We start from the raw sequence: 14681 nt of genomic DNA, 5'->3' as shown, positions 1-14681 counted from the left end.
CCAGAAAGATCTTGGGATCACCTACTTCACACGTCCGTAAATATTCGCATTTTTTTCTGAAATGTCACCGAGTACATCATCTAATATTTTTTATATTTGCTGTTTTATATAAATGAAAGTGCTGTGCAAACAATGTATCATGACAGTTCACATACATCTATATATCATGAAATGTGATCTTTTACTGGAAAAGTGAAAACCGAATTAGGCTGCATCAGTGAGGAGCAACTTCCTATAGGGCAAAAGAGAAACGCCGCCAGCCATTTCTTTTGGCGCAACTGGTAGAGAGTTTAACTTTTGATTGAACAGCTAGACACCGTATGGTTCGACCCCCCAGCAACAAAGTTTTTTTTGCTTTCTATGTTGTTGGAAATTGATACAATTACAATTTTCAGCGTGAAATTGTTTTGTGATACCTTTGAAAGACCAATACTGATTTACTCAATGATTGTCTACTATATTTCTCATATTCCACTTTTTCCCCGGTTTCTACAGTAATATTGCAACACTTGGATTTTTCATTTACAATCGGTGAAATTGGAGAAAGCGCCCAGTTAAAACGGATTGTCTCAAAATGTCAATTATTTATGGAACGTATAGATCAAAAGTAGGGCTTCATTTTTGCAGTTGACAAATTTTTCGTACAAAACGTCCCTGAAAAGATACAGACCGTCAAAGTAAACACCTCGAAAATCGCTATGTTTTGAATTTAAACAATGTCTTGCTTCAGCCACCATTACTATCACACATCAGCCAAACTGATACATTTTGGCTGATTTTTTGATCTGTTGGTATCCTAAAAGTTCTAAGAATTTTATACCATACCCTATCAAAACGATAGATTGAGTTAGAAAAATGAAATGTTTTCTTTCGAAAGATAGGATCAAATCTTTTCAGAAATGGATTGCCAAAGTTTGGGCTGTCGTAACTTTCCAAATTATTATTCAAAACCTTAGAAACTGAAAAACAGTGGAATACACTTCAGAAACACAAATTAAGAGTTGAAAGTTGATTATATACAAGAATGCTGGTATTCCATGTGTCAGAATATCTCACTATCGTAGGCCCATGAGGCTTTCGGATATGAAATGAAAAGAAAATTGAACAATACGACAAAAACTGACTTTCAGCTATTTATTTGTGTTTTTGAAGTATATTCCACTATTTTCTCAAAGTTTCTGAGATTTTGAGATCATAATCTGGAAAGTTACGACAGCTCAAACTTTAGCTCGAAAAATTGAGGAGATATCTGTAACTCAAACTTGGCCAGAATTGTCTGTAAAGTTGTGTGAGTGATATTCTAGATTTGAATAACTCAAATCTAAAATATTTTTGATTTTCTTGACCTAGTCATTTTTTTTACCATGGAGAAGGGTACGTTGAAATTCATATAAATCCCTCACTTTTTTCATCATAACTCGGCTAGAAACCCAAATCTGGGAGAGGTATTCAGATTTTCGAATAGCCAACAAACCGGAAATTGATACAGTGAGTTTTTACTAAGCGTTGAAAACCCATCGAATTGGCACAACGCTGAGGCGTTGCCTCTTTTAACAGTGTGGAAAAAATCAATCAAGAGCTGCATGCTATTGCGAGATTAATGACCAATGAAGACAAAGACCAATGCGGAAACTCTGGTGCTATTTTATTCAAAAAGATCCTATGAACTTTTCACCCCTCTATCCTCTATCCACACCTCCTAACAATAAGATATCACTTTACACTCTCTGCGTCTCTCCCCACACCCACACTATTTCTCACAAGCCATTAATCATGAAATGCTCTCATGTACAACGTTTAGGTTAAGCGGTTGACACTGAGAGAGAGATGGAAAAAAAAAGAGCAAATGCTCTTTAGTGAACAGTTGTTCTTTGAAAAATGCGATCAGTTTTCTTTCCGAAAGTTGCCATTCTCTAGTAGAAGTAGACGAAGTAGACGAAAACGAAATGAAAAATCTACGATTCGAATCACACCGACTCAATGGAGGTGCTGCGGAGGCGGAGTTTAATTTTGGTTAGTTTGTGTTCACTTGTGATAGAAAGTACGCTCCAACTTTTAGTTTTTCTTGTAGATCAAATCTAGCTCTCCATTTTTGTAGTTTACAACTTCTTGATAGCTATTCACATTTTTGAGATATAACGCTTCAAAGTTTGCAAGAGAGAACAGAGACGCAGAGAAAGCAGACACTCTAATCTCTCTGCGTCTCCCCACTCCCACTCTCAGAGGTGCCAAACTTCAACGGCGTGTATCTCAAAACCTAGAACAGCTACCAAAAAGTTGTCAACAACAAAAATGTAGCTCTAATTTAGATCTACAGTATCATAGTAATTTCAAAATTGTGGTGCAAAATCTGAGCTAGTTACACCTTATCAAAAATGACCCCAATTTTGAACGGAAACCTGTTTTTCTGTACCTGGTTTCCTTTTCATCAGTTCAGAAATATAATCTGTAATATGATTATTTTCTGTGAATGGGTTTTGATAGTGGTGGTATTGAGAAAGAGAGAGACGGAGAGAAAGCAGACACTCTAACATCTCTGCGTCTCTCTGTCTATCTCCCTCTTCCTCTTCCTTTTACTACTCGCATCTTCAAAGGTGTATATTTCAAAAGTGGGCGGAGCTATCAAAAAGTTGTCAACTACAAAAATAAAGCCCTAGTTTCAATCTACAAGACTATATTAAATTCAAAATTGTGGGATAAATTACAAGCTTACTGCTCTCTTTCAAAGTTCAGCTATTTTTTACTGACAAAAACATTTTTTTGCAGTTACTTCATATTTTTTTATGATCGATTTTCAATAAACTTCAGCAGAAACACACTTTTTTATTGAAAAAATACTTATATCCGTCAGTCGCTCAAAAAGAAAGAGAAAGAGACGCCGAGAAACCAGACACTCTAACTTCTCTGCGTCTCCTCCCTCTCATTCTGCTTCGCCATCTTTAAAGGCGCATATCTCAAAAGCGTGAAGAGCTATCGGAAAACTTTCAACTACAAAAATAAAGCCCTATTCTTAATCTACAAAACCATATTAATTTCAAAAACAACCCATCGCTAGAAAATTGGCACCATACCTTCATAACGCGACCATTTGTTTTTGCCTGTTGAACACTATTTATCTTTTGCTAAGTGGTTTCCGCTATGTATCATTTTCATGTAGATCAATAATCTATTTCCTTCTCCCTTGTCATAAACCTGCCCACCCTCGAATTGCGTGACGTCGTCTCCTCGCAAATTCTGAATATTTTAATAATATCTAATATTCCCCCCTTTTCACACAAGATGACCCCTCACTAGACATGCTTACTCATCTGCCAGCAACCCGCTTGGAACATTACTACCTCTCCTCCATTATAGGTATCTTTTTTATTTGTGTCGTTGTGTACCGTCTGGCAAATTAATTCCAAAAAAAAGAAAAGAAACAAATCAATCATTAGCCATCCCCCCCCCCTTATCACCAACGAGAGAGTATATAGAATTGAGAGACGCAGAGAAAACAGATTCTGATTTGATAAAGTTTGAAAGTTCTCGAATCCCCCTTACGAACTATTGTCACTTGGAACTGAAAACCTTTTTTCTTTTTTCTCTGCGTCTCTCCAATTGCCACACTATTTCGTCTCTCTCTCTCAAGTGCTTCCCTTCCTGCCAAAAACCATCTTCTTCATTCCATTCTCTTTCCCGTTCAATCTCTATTGCTGAACAAACAGTGTATACCACGAGAAGAAGACAAAAAAGTTAAAGATGATGCTCCAAAAAGTTTTTTTTTCGTTGAGTTTACGGGCTCATGGCTCAGTTTTTGAGTTTTTTGAGGGTGTGATTGGAGCTGGAGTTGTAGCTTAGAGAATCCGTTGTCAAACATAAACTATTTTTGAATATTCTTAATCAGCATGTCCCAAATATGGGTCCAGACAATTTTCAGCAAGTTTCATTCAGAAATTTTTGAGAAATTCCACTTTGAAATAGGGTAGATGCACCATTTTCACGGGTTGCTCAATTTTTTTGGTTTTTTCTGAAATTTAGAACGATTTTTTCTAGAATATTTTGCTATATTCTTGTTGAGCAATGTTTAATTAGTGTTTCAAACAATTTTCAGCAATTTTCATTCACAAATTTTTGAGAAATTCCAATTTGAAATAGGGCAGATGCACCATTTTTTTGGTTTGTTAGTTTCCAATTAAAAAAAAAGATTTTTTGGATATTTAGACCTATATTTTTGAGAATATCTTGGTTTATTCGTGTTAAGCAATATTTCTTTAGTGTTTCAGACAATTTTCAGCAATTTAGCTTTTCTAGTTTTTGAGAAATTTTAAATTTTAGTGTCGATGCACCATTAAACTCCACTGTGAACTAGCTGCTCAACTTTTTGGCATTTTTCTGAATTTAGAAATTAATTTTATGAAAAATCTTGCTCTATTTATATTAATCGTGTTTTCCTTAACACTTCTGCCAATTTTCAGCCAATTCGACTTATAGGTTTTCGAGAAATTATAGTTTTAGTACAGATGCACCACATTGACGCATTTTTCACTAGTTCTATCAAAATTTCAGAAATTGAGTATAGTGCGCTCCATTGCTAAACTCAGATTCCATAATGCGACTTTATCAATAGAGCGCATTTGCTACCCTCGTGAAAACAACTATCTTTTTGCTGTTTTTGTTATGCTGTCTGTTTTTAGTCAACATTTTGTTTCTCTTTTTTTCGATACAAATCAGAACTTTTCTTTACTTTCTCTTCTCTATGTAGCCCAATTTTGTTACACTGTTCTCTTTTTTCAAATCATTCAGTCATTTCATTTTCATCATTTACTAAAAAAATGTCTTCTGACGAAAAGAAATCAGTGTCGACGGCACTTCGAAATACGCTCAATTACACGGCAGCCATTCCTGTTGAAGGTATTTTTCGAGGAGTTTGACTTTCGGATTAGTTCTTGTCTTGTGTAGCAGCATTTTTCTGTTTTTCAGTTTTTGAAAATAGTTACATACACTTTGTTTGATTTTGTCTTGTTAGTTACCCAGTTTAGAGACCTTGGTTGTTTTCAAAAGCCTGTAACTACACTCTTGATTGTCCGACATGTTAAAATTCATATTAATTGTGTAGATCAAAAATAGGGCTACATTTTTGTAGTTGGCAGTTTTTTGATAGCTCTGCTAGGTTTCGAGATATGAGCCTTTAAAGATTGGTACCTGACAACAAGAGAGTAGAGGACGAGGGGAGAGACGCAGAGAAGCGAGAGTGTCTGATTGTCTGTGTCTTGCCAAATCATGAAAAAGAAGAAAGGAAAATTATTGTTTTTTGACATTTTCAAATACAATTTCTGGAATTAGAAGAATCGTGCTTAAAATTTAATATGATAAAAAAAGGTTTTTCACCAAATTTTCACAGTGTTTCTAATTGTTTTAGCACATTGAATTTATATTTATTGTGTAGATCAAAAATAGAGCTACATTTTTGCAGTTGACAACTTTTTGATAGCCCTGCTAGGTTTCGAGATATGAGCCTTTGAATATTGGTACCTGGCAACAGGAGAGAAGAGGGCGATGTTAGAGACGCAGAGAAGCTAGAGTGTCTGCGTCTCTCTCCTCTCTTTCTCTCTACTAACTTTGAAAGCGCATATCTCAAAAGCGTGAATACCTATCAAAAAGTTGTGAATTGCAGAAATGTAGCCCTGATTTCGGTCTACTAATCGAACTTAATTTTGAACAACTCAGATTTCATTTCTGGGCAGTTACGCCCACAATTTTTCGAACAGTTATGTAGATCAAACGCCCAAAAATTGCCTTCTTTTTTTCTAGAAAAAAATTACAACGCCTTCTTTTTCTGACCTTTTCAAGACGAATCATCTCCTTTCTTCTCATCTTTCTTATCACCTCTCTCCCCCTTCAAAACAAGAAAATGGGTATGGACAGTCCGTTTTTTTTGTTTCACATTTCGGAGAGATAATTTTCTTTTGATTCGTTCTAATTATCACTTCCCTTTAATCGCTTTTGTCAGAAAATTAATTTTTTGGGGTTTTAAAGAATTGAAATTCTTGTGTTGATTAGTCCACTTTGATAGGGCGTAGTTAGTTGAAAACTTGTTGGATTTCAAAACTTTTTTGCTTACTGTAAAGTCAAAGTCTAGCTGATAATTTTTGTTGTTGGAAATTTTTTGATAGCTATTCCCCCCGCTGAGATATGAGCCATTAAAGATAGGCAGCTCTGGCGGCAGGAGAGAGAGAGACTGGGGGAGACGCAGAGAAGCGAGACACCCTCCTCTTTTTGCACGCTCTCTCGCTCCTTAAGTTTGAAGTGTTATATCTCAAAAGCGTGAATAGCTATCAAAAAGTTGTCAACTACAAAAATGTAAAGCTAGTTTTGATCTACAAAATAATAATAATTTTGGAACAATAAAAAGTTGTTACGGGGTGGAGACTGGGTGTCAAAGTTAGGCACTGAAAACCGGTATATCTGAAAATGAAGAATAGCTATCAAAAAGTTGTCAACTACAAAAATGTAGCACTTGGTTTGATCTACAAGCTGGTAGTAAACTCGTAATAAGGGAATTTCCGGTGGCGCAGTACCGTAGTCTGACCAGGGAAGGTCACCGAGTCAGTGTGGAATTATGGGACGTTTTACACACGTCGGTAAGGTAATGACTTGTTAGGTGGTCCATTCTTTGATCCCGTTTTTCTTGAATACCAAATCTCGAGGGCAAAAGCTGAAAATATATTTGAAATCAGCGTTTTCTCAGCTTTCCAATGATATAAGTCACGTCCCATATCTCCACACTAACTCGAGGGCCTTTCCTAGTGAGTTTTTAACGATAATTTTATTAAAAACCTTTAAAATCAATTCAGATTTGATATTTTGAGGTCAAATGTCTCAAGACATGTTCCCTATCTCTCAATGACTGATTTGTGACCTTTTCATATCACACACACCTCTCACCTACCCCCCCCCCCCCCCATTCCATCTCAACACACCCATCTTTTCCTCATTTTGCAGGAGAAGTGCGTCGAGCGGCCGCCAGTTTTCAGGAGCATCCAGTGGAAGACATGAGCGAGACAGATATTATCACAATCCGCAAACCGGACGGCACCACCGAGACACAAACTGTGGTACGTTTGAGAGGGTCCCCCCGCGGGAGGGATGACACCTGCCCCCGCGAACAGATAATAAGAAAAAAAATGCTGAGGAGAGGGAGCAGTTGCTTAATGGCAAGGTGTTATGAGAGAAAAGTTTCTCAGAATCCACTTATCATTAAAGCGCGTTTTCATATCCCCCTTGGAATCTACTGAATCTTGAAGCTCTAATCAGTAGAGCGCACTTTCTACCGTATCCCTGCTAAGGCACTGAATTTTGATGCTTCACGTTTAACGTGTTGACTACGCCGTCCCCTGACCAAAAAAAAAACAAATATTTTTTGGCTTAGACCAGGTTTTTTTGTAGGTCAGAGAACCTATACTCTGTTTAAACCCTTATGTATTTTGACGAAAAACTTTTTTTTTCAATTTTTTGAAGAAACGCCATGGACTCATTTTATGTCCATTTTCAAACATTCAACATATTTTGTATAGAACAAAAACCGGGCTACATTTTTTTAGTTGACACTTTCCCTCTAGCTTTTCTTGATTTTGAGATATGCGTCTTTGAAGTTAGGCACCTCTGGCGGCGAGAGGGAGAGAGTGGGGGGAGACGCAGAGAAAGCAGACGCGCTAACTTTCTGCGTCTCTCTCTCTCTCACATCTGTCTATCTTTAGAAGCGCATATTTCGAAAGCGTGAATAGCTATCAAAAAGTTGTCAACTGCAAAAATGTATATTTAGACTTGATCTACCTAAAAATAACAAAAGTTTAAGATAAACATTGAAATTGACTTCGTGGCAAGCTGTTAAAATTTACCTTTTTTTTTGAGAAAAAAAAACTTTTTTTGAGAAATAGTTGTGTTGTTTGAGATAGAACACACATTCTATAGTTTAGTCTAAAAATTTTTTTCATGCGGCCTAAAAATCACTTGTTTTTATAAAGTTAGGTTACATTATACCACACTGTTTTGCCTTTAAAAAGGTAATTTTGTTCATTCGAAACGCTCCATATACAAATCTTACCTATATTCGAGTTCACTGCATAGCGACTCTGTTTAGCTATCCCTACTAATGACGATACTCAGTACAGGTTGTCCTAATCCATCTTCACCATATGTCCTACCTTCTACTACTTCCAAAATAAAAAAAATGGACATGTTTATTCCCTCCTCCTCCCTCTGATCATGTCATCATCAAAAATGATGTGTGTATGTATAATTGAGAGTATCCAGCTGAAATCCGGTTATCCGGATAGGTAGGGGGATTCAGTGTCCTCTCCGTTATTCTACCAGTTATTTATTTACCTGTCCTTCCCCCTCTCCCTACTACTTTTCTGAATCGAAATTCGCATCTGGCAAATTCACGAAAAGGTAATAGACTAAATTTGTTACATTTTTTGTGAATGAATGAAAAGAAGATGGAAAGAGAGAGAGACCACACCTTCTTATCATTTGTCTTGTTGGGGTTTTTGGTTTTGTAAGAAAAAGTTTATAGAAAATGTTTTGTATGATTTTTTGATATGGTAATTTCTATTGTGTTGCCAGGTTTTGAATTTTCTAAAACTTGGTCATTCAGGTTATATGTACAGTTCAAGACCAAACATTATACTATCTTTTTTTAAGTTTTTTATAATTTCCTACTTACTAGCTTATGGATAGCAACTTAATGCCATAAAACATGCATTAGGTGTTTTGAAGGAGCCTCGTGACGTCACTGTGCTGGAAAATTGTGTTGAATTTATATTGATTGTGTAGATAAAACCAAGATCTTCATTTTTGCAGTTGACGGTTTTTCTCTAGCTCTTCTAGGTTTTGAGATATAAGCCTTTAAAGATTGCGAAGTAGAATGAGCGAAGTAGAATGAGAGGGAGGAGACGCAGAGAAGCTAGACCGTCTGACTTCTCTGCGTCTCCTCTTCCAGGTGACAAACTTTGACCGGTTGTATCTCGAAAGCGTGATTAGCTATCAAAAAGTTGACAGTTACAAAAATGGAGATCTAAATTTGATCTATAAGAAAAATCATCATATTTTGAGTCATTTGTGATGCTTTGAACCACGTGGCAACTTTTTGAATTCTGCGGTTTTTTTTTCAACTGAAGTCCACCTCAACCGTTTTCATGATGAAATTTATTTTTTTGGCTCAAAATGCGCCAAAATCTTTACTTTTATAGCAAAAACAATGAGAAAACTGTTAAAAGTTGAAGAATGACTTTAAAGCAGTGCCATAATGCCCAGAATTGTTGAAACTGTTTAAAATTATATTTGTTGTGTAGATCAAAACTTGTTCTTTATTTTTGCAGTTGACAACTTTTTGATATCTATTCACGCTTTTGAGATATACGTCTTTAAAGATAGCGAAGTAGAAGGAGAGAGAGGGGGTGAAAGACGCAGAAGCTAGAGCGTCTGACTTCTCTGCGTCTCTTCTTCCAGGTGACAAACTTTGACCGGTTGTATCTCGAAAGCGTGAAGAATTACCAAAAAGTTGTCAACTACAAAAATGTAGCCCTATTTTTGATTAACAAAATCAATACAATTTCAAAATGTATCGTTTCCACCATTTTCATTGTCCACTGAAATATTTTCCAACAATTCTTCCTTCATATTGTTTTCAACTATTCAATAGATGTTTCATGTCATGTTTCAATTTAAGAGAAAACACTATGTGTGATATCACCTATTTTTATGAAAAATAGAGAAATGACACACCTTTTCTACCACACCTGCCTCTCCCTTCTCTGATCCTCTTTCTCCTAAACCACCCAGTCGGAAAATATAAGAATAGAAAAAGTAGACAACAAAAGTATAGAGTTTCAAGGATGACACTTTTTTTTGTTGTTAAAATTATAGAGAACATTGAGAAAAATCGTAAGTTTTAGAATCCCTTACTTTGAGACAGTGCCGTGGTGTCTGGAACTGTTCAATTTTGATGAATTTGCTATAGTTGTGTAGATCAAAGCTAGCTCTATATTTTTGTAGTTGACAACTTTTTCATAGCTATTCACCCCGCTGAGATATGCGTCTTCAAAGTCAGGCATCTCTGGAGACGAGAGGGAGAAGGTGGGGGAGACGCAGAGAAGCTAGACACCCTCCTCTTTTTGCACGCTCTCTCATCGTTCTATCTTTAAAGGCGCATATCTCGAAAGCGTGAGGAGCAATCGAAAAACCGTCAACTACAAAAATGTAGAGCTTGTTTTGATCTACAAAATCAATATAATTTTAAAGCAAGATGTTTTCACGATTCCTCATTGTATTCACCCCCAAAGTAGAAAAACCAACAAAAAGAGAACATTGTACATATTTTTCGTTTGTTTTATTGTTTTATCACCCCGAAATAAGAAGAAGACGAAGAAGAAATATCATTCAAGGTCTTTTCTCTCCCTCCCGTCTCCCGTCTCTCCTCCATTTCCGGATACTTGAGGGAACATGACCCTTTTGTTATTTCAGTGACTTCCTCCCCTCTCCACTAAACATATAATACATACTTTTGGAATGTGAGACATCACTTCTGGTATTTGTACATGTCATGACCACTTACTATTATGGAGGTTCATGAAGCGGAACTTCAATTTTACTATGAATGTGATTTTTTTTCATATCAGACTTTGAGACAGTGTCTCCGTGTTAGAGCTATTCAAACTTATATTGGTTGTGTAGATCAAAACTAGCTCTCCATTTTTGTAGTCAACAACTTTTTGATAGCTATTCACGCTTTTGAGATATGCGTCTTTAAAGATGTGAGAGAGAGGTCGCAGAGAAGCGAGAGCGCCTCACATATCTGCGCCTCTAGCCGACCACCAGCTTAGAACGCTGGTATCTCAAAAGTTTGAATAGTTATGGAAAAGTTGTCAACTACGAAAATGAAGATCTGGGTTTGATCTACAAGACCAATATAGTTTTGAGGTAGTTGGAAATCGTGGGGCCACTGAGAATTTTTTTTAAATTGACTGTTTAAAAAAAAATTAATTCTTGTCTAAAGCGTTTCACGTCAACCAGTTTTATAGTGACATTTTTAATCGAAGAACATTTTCGAATGATTTTTCAGAATTTCTTCTGATTCAGAATCATAGTCGTAAATTTGACTTTTTTGGGAGAAGGATTCAGAAAATTTCAAAAAATTCGGAAAATTTGAAGTACGAATTTTGGCGCCAATTATCCAGGCCCGGCTTGGCCCGGCCCTGAAAAGTGTGTTTTTTCCTATTTTTTCAATGAAAATAGTGATAACTACAGAAATTAGTTGGAAAAAGTAGGGAAACAGAAATTTAGCAGAAAAACTTGTCCGAGAGGACTACACGGCCGCGTGGAAAACCTCTTTAACGAAAGCTCATTTTGAGTCAGAAGAGTGGGAATTGTAGCGTTTAAAACAATGCATCAATAATAAAAGTTTCCTAGATTTTTCTGAAGTATCGCATCTTTAAGGTTATTGAAAAAAAAACTGGCTCCATGATTTTCAACTACCTCAAAACTGTATCGGTCTTATAGATCTAACCCAGATCTCCATTTTTGTATTATAGTTGACGGTTTTTCGATTGCTCTTTACGCTTTTGAGATATGTACGTTCTAAACTGGCTTGGTGTCGAAATCTGTAATTAGAAAAATATAACTTCAGTCTCCTTTACCATCTTTCCTTCTCAATTTGCTTCTCTATAAAAAGTTCTCCCCATGTACAAGTACAATAGTCTTTCTGTGTTGTCATCTCGATCTCTCATCTCTGTTCTTTTTCTTCTTCTTCTCGACCCTTCCTTCGAGACTATCATCATTCCGCATCTCCTCTTCTTCTTCTTTTCTACATTACTATATCTGTCACTTTTGCGTCGAAAACCAGGTCACCGAAAGACAATTTATTTATTTTCTTTTATTAGAGACACGTATAGGAACTTTATGCTTTTGTTCCTTTTGTCAGGAAACCAAAAATTGTTTTTTTTTGTCATTTTTGACAATAAAGGAATTCTTTTTCTTCTCCCTTCTTGCGCCAAAACTTTTTCCACATAAAAACCGTAATCCTTAGAATCATGATGAGAACCGAGGAGGGTACAACTGTCGAGCTGGGACCCGCTAAGGACTTACCGCATTCGGATGACATCACCCGCCCTGACGCTTCTCCCAAGAAGGTTCCGGATACTAAAATTTTTTGGGGGCGGGGCTCTACAGGGTACTATCCAAACTAAATATTGTGTTTCAGGAGAAGAAGAAGATTCAATTCCATATGGCTAATAAGGTGAAAATCATCCCGACCAACCGTCAGGGACAACTCAACACTGGATACTTGGCAACACTTCCTGGAGTGTTGAAGATTGCTGAGATTGTGAGTTTTTTCTAGGTCTAACTTGTAGTTTGATAGTTCTGAAATTAAAATGGTTGTGTAGATCAAAACTAGGGCTTCATTATTGTAGTTTACAGATTTTTGATAGCTATTCACGTTTTTGAGATACGCGGCTTTAAAGTTTAGTTGCCAGAATGAAAGGGGGAGGGAGACGCAGACAGTCAGACACTCTAGCTTCTCTGCGTCTCTCCTCACAGTGCTTAACTTCAAAGCGGCGTATCTTGAGCGCGTGAATAGCTATCAAAAAGTTGTCAACTACAAAAATAAAGTACTAGTTTTGATCTACAAAACGAATGCGAAATTGAAAAAATTGGTCAATATGAGGCGCCGTACCGACTAGTTGAAAAATGAAGTTACTTTTTCAAAATCAGTGAATTTTGAGCTCTTTTTATAGTCACTAGAGCGCATAATCAGACTAGAATCTCAAAATTTTATAATTAAAGACAAAACCATTGAAATTTTTTTTTAAAGTTGAAAACGACCCTGTAAGCCACGCCTCCCGCATTTCTCCTAGTTTTGTGAAACTAAAATGACCATGTAGACCAAATCCAGGACTGTATTTATGTAGTTGACAACTTTTTTCTAGCTCTGCAGGGTTTTGAGTTATCCGCCTTATAAAACAGGCGGCGAGAGAGAGACGCAGAGAAGCGAGAGTGTCTGACTGTCTGCGTTTCTCGCTCCAGAACCTAACTTTGAAGGCAGATATCTCAAAAGTGGGAAGAGCTATCAAAAAGTTGTCAACTACAAATATGTAGCTTTAGATTTGATCTATACAACCATACTAAAAAAAAGATATTTAAATTTAAATTCCACCAATTCCAGGCGCTCTCCTCAATCGCGTTCATCCTGGCCATCTGTTCTGACCGTCGTACAACGACTGCCGCGTGGACCGAGCACATCTCCTTTGAATGCCTTCTGATTGTGACCGGTCTTCTCCTCGGATACGTCGTCTTCCCACACTTGACACTGAACGATGAGGCCACTAGAGAGGGACTGATTGTCGTGGAACTCCTCTTCTACGGACTCAACAGTCTGCTCTATTTCATCTCGATCTGGTTGATGGTTCATTTATCCGCAAGCTGGGGAACCGACGGACGTGGAGCTGCTATCATGACCGCTGTGAGTTGACAGGATTTTTTAGAATGTTGAAGAATATTCGGGAATGTTCGGGAAGGTTCCGATATCTCAGAAAGTAAAGGAGGCTTGCATAAATGCTTTTTTAACTACGTATTTTGTTGAGTCGCTACGCAGTTAATACGCAGACCAGGATACGCAGACCAGATTACGCAGTGAGGTTGCAAAAAAGAGTTGAATCTGATCATCTTTGCAAATGCGCTCTACCGCACCATCAGGGGAGGTAGGAGGCTCCGTATCTTATCGAGTTGCTACGCAGCGAAAACCTTCCGGAACATTCAGAATGCTCCGAAATGTTAGGTAATTGAATCTGATTGAATCCCGTTTTGAGTCATGACGAATTCGCTGCGTAGCGACTCAAAAGCGGCAAAACTGCAAAAAGTGCGAATGGAGCCTAATTCATCTGAAAACTGACAAAGAGCATCTAGTAGGTCGACGTTAGATTTCGTTGCATTGCGACTCAAAACGATACGGAGCCTATTAGTACGCAAATTCAAATTGTTTTGCCGCATGCTCCTTATATCAGTTCCGTATCGTACTGAGTCGCAACGCAGCGAATTCGTTCGACTCAAGGCTCAAATCTACCTACAGCTAGGCTCCGCCCACTTTTTGCAGTTTTGCCGCACGCTTTTTTTCACCGGCTTCGTTTGGCTCCGTATAATTTTGTTTCGTTTCTTGTTAAACGATGGCCGGGTTGTCAGTTGCTAGGCTACCGACTGACTTTTATTCAGATTCTTGAACATTCTCGAACATTCTCCAACATTATTGAACATTCTCAAACATTCTCCAACATTCTTGAACGTTCTCGAACATTCTCGAACATTCATTTTTCAGATCATTTGCGTCGCCCTGACCGTCCTCTTCGCCATCGACACCATTTTCAAATTGAAGGCGTGGCGAGGCGAGAACGAGCCGAAGACCGTCGTCGAGGCTGGAAACTCGCAGGCTTAGAGCTCAATTTCTTCATTTTTCTTTCATTTTTTTTTCGTTGTGACTGTGATCCGTACTTATCTAGTCCCCTTTATTGATTGATTTTTGCCAAAAAAAATTATCGTATTTTCACTTAAAAACTTGATTTTTTGAGCTCCCCTCTTTCTTTTTTTCTGCTCACAGGTAGTGCTTTTTTTCTAGTATACATTTTTTGTCTGAAATTGGTTTTCATTAAAAA

At 37.3% G+C, this 14681-nt stretch overlaps 2 protein-coding genes across 2 annotated transcripts; both read left to right on the top strand.

Annotated features, from left to right (window-relative positions):
- Positions 1 to 4811: 4811 nt before the first annotated feature.
- On the top strand, positions 4812 to 7870 carry GCK72_017014 (uncharacterized protein; the record flags this gene model as incomplete). Its single annotated transcript, XM_003105821.2, has 3 exons — positions 4812 to 4890; positions 6982 to 7094; positions 7835 to 7870. The coding sequence occupies 3 exons, from the start codon at positions 4812 to 4814 to the stop codon at positions 7868 to 7870; spliced, it is 228 nt and encodes a 75-aa protein (XP_003105869.2).
- A 4198-nt stretch (positions 7871 to 12068) lies between these two features.
- Positions 12069 to 14464, top strand: GCK72_017013 (uncharacterized protein; the record flags this gene model as incomplete). Its single annotated transcript, XM_003105878.2, has 4 exons — positions 12069 to 12167; positions 12239 to 12361; positions 13202 to 13498; positions 14348 to 14464. 4 exons carry the CDS (start codon positions 12069 to 12071, stop codon positions 14462 to 14464), a joined length of 636 nt encoding a protein of 211 aa, XP_003105926.2.
- Positions 14465 to 14681: the final 217 nt, after the last annotated feature.

This window comes from Caenorhabditis remanei, chromosome V (genome assembly GCF_010183535.1).
Source record: "Caenorhabditis remanei strain PX506 chromosome V, whole genome shotgun sequence".
Taxonomy (NCBI): domain Eukaryota; kingdom Metazoa; phylum Nematoda; class Chromadorea; order Rhabditida; family Rhabditidae; genus Caenorhabditis; species Caenorhabditis remanei.
The sequence above is the reverse complement of the archived record's forward strand: the minus strand, read 5'-3'. Positions and strand labels throughout refer to the sequence as shown.